Raw genomic sequence first — 7196 nt, 5'->3', positions numbered from 1 at the left:
ACCTTTTTAATATTTTATCACAAAATCCAGACATATGAGCATAGCTCTTCACACTTATTTTACAGAGTCGGGTCATCTTACAAGCATAAATCCGGAAAATGCAAAGGGTGTACTTCAGCATGATTACAATGGCAAGAAAACAGAGGTCAGGTTTACATTGACATTTGTGTCACTGTGATTTATCCGAAGGAAAATGTACATGTGCTGTGTGGGTTTTCAGAGTTCAGTTAATCCGGTTTGTTTCCACAGCACTGAGATCTTCTGTCTGAATAGCATCGCCCTGAACCCTGTCATGATTTCATTCTGTAGGAAGAACATGTCTAACAGGGACAGGCTACACCTGACATAGCAGCCCCTTTCACTGCCTTCTTCTCTTTAACTTAAACCAAACTAAAACTTTAAAAAATGGGGTCAGGTACAAAAAAATACAGACAGAAATATTAACTTCAATGAACAAAACAACACTTCATCTTTAGGAAATCCAAACCTCCTTCATTTTCAGAATGATTATGTTATTTAAGTAGAACAAATAATTTACTGTCCTGGGGAGCTGAGCCTGACTTAGTCACACTGAGGTGAAACTGGAAGCTAAAAGTCCAACAAGGACAGTATTTCCTTATCAGCAGTGGCTGTATCCCAAACTATAACCCACACAAATAGAAACTCCTCCAAGCTTAAATAGGAGAAAGAATGCAAGCAGAGACATGTTTTTCTAATATTTGCAATCAGTTTCATACACAATTTATTGGGATTATATATTACACTTTTGACTTTTCTTCTAAAATTGAAAAAAGTTGTTATATTTTTATATATAAAATAGTAATCAGTCATTTAAAAATCCATACAAATGACGTTTGCTGCCATTGCTTGTTTAAGCCCTCATCAGTGTCTTTCCTCTACTACAGTTTTTGGCTTCTGTAAACAAGTTATTGTCTCACGACCAGTGCTGGCCACAGAGAGAGAAGCACTCAGGCATGGGTCTGGTCTATGTGTGCTGGGACATCCCTGTCACCAAGCCTCTGAGCTGTCTCACCACCGTCTCTATCAGCTTCTGTCTGTCTCGGTCGTTCTTCCGGAACTGGGCAAATATGTTATTCTTCTTGTTGGTGTCCTTCATCCTACAAACACACAAACGTGGATGCTTAGGAAAAGAAAACTGTTGCCTCTATGATTCCTTCCCCCCATCCATCTGTCAGTCTATCTGTCTTTTCTTTCAGCATGCTCTGAATTACCCACCACTAACCTGTGCTTGAAATCAGTACTATCACACGTAACGATACAGAGACCCAGAGACAGAAGTAGTGATCTTGCGCTAACACACAGATCCAAGAACTGCTGCTTTCCTGACATGGAGCCACGAGCTTTGTCAGAATACCCTCCAAGGGCTCAGTTCACATCCACAGCAGGACTGTGTGGCATTGAAAATGCCAGTAACAGATTTTAAAATGTTACCATTTTGCCTCAGTAGTGTTTCATGACATTATAAAATAAATTTATATAAATTGTGAATAGCTTCTTATATTTTTTCAAATAAAATAACCACAGATATTTTGGAATCTAGGAAAACAGCTTATAATTTTAACACAAAACTGTACACTTTAATAGTTACACTTTAAACAAAATATGACTAGGTGAAGAGAAAGTTTGCTACATAATGAGAGAAAAGGAGGGAGCAACTGTTTAGCTGCACTGTAGTCTCATTTTTCACAATATAGTTTTTCAAATCACTTATTCCTCTACCTGCAAAAAATTTTCTAGATACCACTGAAAGCATTCCAGTTCTTGGGCCTATTTTATTTTATTTCATTTTATTTGTAAGTAGCTCCAACTCCTGTATCTCCAAGTGAGCCCATTATTCTCCAGTAGAGGGGAGGAACTCAGGACCAAGCACAAAGGCTTCTACAGCTGTGCCATACATTTCAGGCGCCCATTAACACATTTATAAAGCAAATTGTGCCTGAGATTTTTCAGGATACACTAGGAAAAACCATTTTCCTCACATATATAATCAAAAGGACTCTAAAAGGAAAGAACGGAATTTATCTTCTGTTCATCAGAAGAGACTGAACTTCTTGCCTCCCCTCTCCCCCTCCTTCCCTGTTTTCAGTACAGTACCAGCTCCCTCAAACTCATGATCCTCCTGCCTCAGGACTGGGATTACTGGCACATGCCATCACATTTGGGTTCATGACTTGTGTAAAATGCTATCCAAAATAAAAACAAAAGAAGTGTTTTGAGAACATACTCACTTCTCCAAAAGAGTGAGGGCCGCGTGTGGGTTCACTCGTAGGTACTTGGAAGCCGGCTGCCCGTAGTCAGCCAGGTAGGTGGACCAATCCCAAACCATAAACAGGTCAAGGAGCTGAGGAAGAGGATGAAAAGATCATGATGGATTTTGGACGTTCACTCACATAAATCAAGAATATTCTTCTTGGTTCATTTCCACATCGTTTTCCTTTTTACAATAAAATAATGAAATTCATTTTAAGAATAGAAGGAGTATCCTTCACAACCACAATGGTATTCATTATTTTTTATTTTCATTTTGGAATTGCTAAAATTGTCAGTGGTTGCTGTTCTAAAAATTTATGGCAATTTCACGCAACTATAAATGAAACTGTCTGGAAATTGCATCGGCGCCTGCTTTGTCTTTGTATACTACTGGGTGTCCAGGCTAAAGGTAAGGCCCATGCCACCTGTATATGGAACTAGAGTTCTTAGAGCTGTGTTTACCTTTCAAAGAAGCTGTTTGCAGCCAGACTTTCCTAAAGTAATTTAAAGCAAAAGCTCAGTTAATCTCAATTAAGTGCATTAAACAACCTCTGCTGGATTCTCCTGGGTGATAGATCTCAGAATCAGGATGAGACCTGGATCCCACCTGGTAACTCTAGCCAATCATTTTGTATAAACAAACAACAACAAAAGACATCTGTTTTCCGTACTGTCTCAAAACTGACTATTTGCTTTATAAACTCCACTTAGAATCATTGTCAAATATTGTTATAATCTTTTAAAAGCCATGCGAGGCCAACAGAAAGCATCAAAGTCCTTAGCCACCTTTAAGCCCTAACCCTTTAAGCCATTTAAAGCCAACTTCCTATCCCTCCGAGCCTGGGCTCCTGCAGAAAACCTGATGCTTTACTTACTATCTCCTGAGTTTTAATGTTCCTTTTAAAAAAACATATGTGATAAATAAGGATTCTATTGGTTTTGCTCTTACATGAAGAAAGCATTAATATTTACTCACAGGATGTGTGTGTGGAGTCAGTCATTCTAAGAGGAATAAAAACTTTTAAGGTGATTAAAGCTACCCAAAGAAAGATAGAAAAAAAACAACTTTTCTTGGGAAGGCAAGGAACTTGTTTGACCCTTATTTTTCTCCATCAATTTGCAACTGGTATACAGACAGACCCTTGTAAATGGTGAAAAATGTGCCTTTTAAATTTTCCTTTATTTATTTATTTATTTATTTATTTATTTTGGTTTTTTGAGACAGGGTTTCTCTGTATAGCCCTGGCTGTCCAGGAACTCACTCTGTAGACCAGGCTGGCCTCGAACTCAGAAATCCGCCTGCCTCTGCCTCTGATTAAAGGCGTGCGCCACCACATCCGGCCCTAGATTTATTTTTATTATTTTATGTGTAAGAGTGTTTGGCCTGTACATATGCCTGTGCACCACCTGTATGTGTGCCTGGTGCCCAGAGGTGATGAGCTTCAACTTGGGTGCTGGAAATTGAGCCCAGGTCCTTTGTAGCACAAGATATTCTCTTAACCACAAAGCCCGCTCTCTACCTCCCCCCCCATAATGAAAATATTAATGACTAATAGTCACTCGGTTCATTTTCAGTCAAGAGAATATTCTAAGCCATAACAGAGGTTGAAACACTGTTATAGAAATGCTAATGAAACAATATAAAAAGGGCACTGTCTAGAAACACAAAGAGAATATGTTCATATTTTTATTGTTGTTTGGTAACATACGTTTTCCCCAAGGCACATTAACTTCTTATACTCAGATGGTGATGGTGTGATTGACAGACTATTATTCTGTAACAGGTTTAAGAACCAAAATAGCCATTCTACTTGAATGAGTAATCACACTTACAGGAGAGGAATTATAGGAAAAATAATAAAGGTGGACAAAAAGTTATGAACAGAGATAGTAATCTCCAATATTTTATTAGGTTACAGACAAAATTAAAACAATATAAATGTCAATATCAAGAAACTTGTGGGGCTGGAGAGATGGAACAGCGGTTAAGAGCACTGACTGCTCTTCCAAAGGTCCTGAGTTCAAATCCCAGCAACCACATGGTGGCTCACAACCATCTGTAATGAGATTTGACACCCTCTTCTGGAGTGTCTGAAGACAGCTACAGTGTAGTTAAATATAATAAATAAATAAATCTTTAAAAAAAAAAAAAAAAGAAACTTGTACCTAGTGTGCATGAGGTCTAGGTTCAATGCCCAGCACTACAAGAAAAAAAATATATATGTAAAGCAGTAAAACAACGCAGAACTTTATAGTGACTATCACATGCTTAATAAAATGATTTACATAGAATTTAAATGGCTTAGGAAGATGGTTATGATGCTACTTAATTACAGAAAATACTATGAATGAAAGAAATTTTAAGTATGTTAAGAATGGTTACTTTTATTGAGGGTTACAAATAACTTATTTTTTTATTGTTATAATATTCTACAGTGGACATTAATACTAGAGTTAAAAATAACATTTACGGCTGCTGTCGGTACAGGCCTTTAATCCTAGCATCTAAGAGGCAGAGACAAACAGATCTCTGAGTTCGAGGCCAGCCTGGTCTACAGAGTGAGTTCCAGGTTAGCCAGGGATCTCAGAGAAACCCTGTCTCAAAAACACACAAACAAACAAACAAACAAACAAACAAAAGGCCATTTATGTATTTGTTAAAACATACTCCATTAACAAACAGTCTCTACATGGTTGTCAGAACAGTCTACAGTGAAGAATCCTCTTTCGGATCGATGTGATTCCACACATAAATGTGGTCATGCAGTCCGCAGAAAGTAACCATGCTATACTGGCTGAAACATTCCCTTCTTCAAAGGGGCACTAGCAAGTGAGCTTTGGGAGACAGGAGAGGAAGGAATCTGTGCATGAGGCTTTTTCTCTCTCAGGCTGAATGAACTGCCACCTCCAGATGGGAAAGAAGGAACCTATTTATGGAACTAACTCCGACTGTGAAGACACATGATCCTTCTCCAGCACAGAAAGTCTTTCCTAAATAGAAATGCTTTGCTGATAATTTGTATACATGACCAGACATCATATGCAGATAATCACTGCAAATCACTAGAGATTACAGGAAACATAGTTTAATGTTCCTGCCAGAATCTAATCTATATATTTCACATTAACATTAAATACTTTATAAAATATGGCATGTAATTTGTAGATATTTATGGACACCACCTGCATATTAAAGTTTAAGGAACTCAAATACCAACAACAGATATCTAGATAAAATTTACTTAGCCATTCAACAAACGTTTATGGCCCACCTACAATGTGCTACATTCCATAGCAGGCATGAAAAGACAGTATAAAAACTAGATGCTGTCCCTCTCCTCAGGAGTGTACATTGTTAAGTGGTGATAAATTAACAAAGAAATAAGTTGTATTTTGATGCTAACATAGAGAAGTTATTAAAAAAAAAAACCATTATCCACACAAATCCTAGTAATTGAGCTCTGTTAACACAGAGGGAAGCTACTGTTAGCTTAGCATGTTAAACCGATGGAAACCACAACTGCCTGGTGCTCTCATTCTCTGAACGCACAGCTGTGCACTGGAATACCACTTCAGTGTTTATGTCTTAAAGACAATGGCCCTGAGCAGGGAGGAAGCACCGTGATTGCATACTTAAATGTCTCCTTTTGAAAGATACATAAGAATCTTTCAAAGCCACAATGCTGCTGGACTAAGTGAACACAAACCAATCTTGGCCATGCTGGTAACAGAACTTTCCTCTGTCACCTCTCCCAGGCTTTTGCTGGGCCATCAGCAGAGGGTGGATTTCCTCAGGATCTCATCAGAGCCCTGGGTGTAATGACTGAGACAATCTCCCATGAGGAAGCAGCTCTAGCATTCTGAACAGCTGACCCATCCCTAACAATGGCCTCATCCCTAGCAACCACCAAGTCCTTTCTTATCTTTTTTTGGTTTTGCTCTTTTGAGACATTTTCTCACTATGTAGCCTTGGCTGGTCCAGAGCTTGCTCTGTACATCAGGCTAGGCTCAGCAGATCAACCCACTTCTGCTTCCTGAGTGTTGGTATTAAAGGCCTTGCCTCACCATGCCTGGTCTTTTTAAAAATACATCTCTATTGAATGAAAGGGTAACACAAGACCGGGCTTTATTCCAGGTCCTACAGGGCTCCACTTAGACCTTCACCCCACACCCTGCTGTTGCCTTGGGGACCCCCTCTCCAAGCTGTTCAGGTTTCACAGGATGCTGCATTTTTAATATTAAAGCCACTATTACAGAAAACATCACTCCATTTCAAGTTTTGCTTCCTTCAGATGGCAGTGAACAAACAAAACAATAAATTCTTTAGTCCTATGGGGGATGGGGTGGGGGAAACAGTAAGACATGGTCTCAACACGTGAATTTACTAGTTACCATGGATACATAGAGTTCAAAGATGTAGCCCGAACATGAACAAAAACAAAATATCACCACATTATCTGAAAGCAACTTTGCAAATGCTTATTAAAGGATAAAGTAAGGCACATGATAATAAGGATCAGTATCAAGTTCTGTAAGTGGGTTTGTTCCAATAGCCAAGTAAAATGCTTCTTCAAGTCTTTTGGGAAGTAATCAAGGTATGGATCACAGAAAGCCAAGGAGCAAAATAGCACGTTTCAGTTCCATCTCAACCCAGTTTGAAAGACCACTTAAAATTAGCATCCCCATAAGTTTGGGTATGTTGTGGCTTCATTTTCATTAAACTCTAAAAAGTCTTTAATTTCTTTCTTTAGTTCTTCCTTGACAAAGGTATCATTGAGTAGAATGTTGTTCAGTTTCCACGTGAATGTTGGCTTTCTATTATCTATGCTGTTATTGAAGATCAGCCTCAGTCCGTGGTGATCTGATAGGATGCATGGGATAATTTCAATATTTTTGTATCTGTCAAGGCCTGTTTTGTGACCGAT

At 38.6% G+C, this 7196-nt stretch overlaps 1 protein-coding gene across 1 annotated transcript in view; it reads right to left on the bottom strand.

Annotated features, from left to right (window-relative positions):
* Nucleotides 1-7196, bottom strand: part of Exoc6 (exocyst complex component 6) — a 136270-nt gene continuing 129074 nt past the window's right edge. Inside the window, exons 21-22 of the mRNA XM_021219995.2 lie at nucleotides 2250-2362; nucleotides 1-1118 (exon numbers count right to left, since the gene is read on the bottom strand). Coding sequence (XP_021075654.1) covers nucleotides 986-1118; nucleotides 2250-2362 — 246 coding nt within the window. The 3' untranslated portion in view covers nucleotides 1-985. The remainder of the gene's footprint in view (nucleotides 1119-2249; nucleotides 2363-7196) is intronic.

The sequence above is a fragment of the Mus pahari genome, chromosome 1 (genome assembly GCF_900095145.1).
Source record: "Mus pahari chromosome 1, PAHARI_EIJ_v1.1, whole genome shotgun sequence".
Taxonomy (NCBI): Eukaryota; Metazoa; Chordata; class Mammalia; order Rodentia; family Muridae; genus Mus; species Mus pahari.
This window is presented reverse-complemented; position numbering and strand designations above follow the sequence as displayed.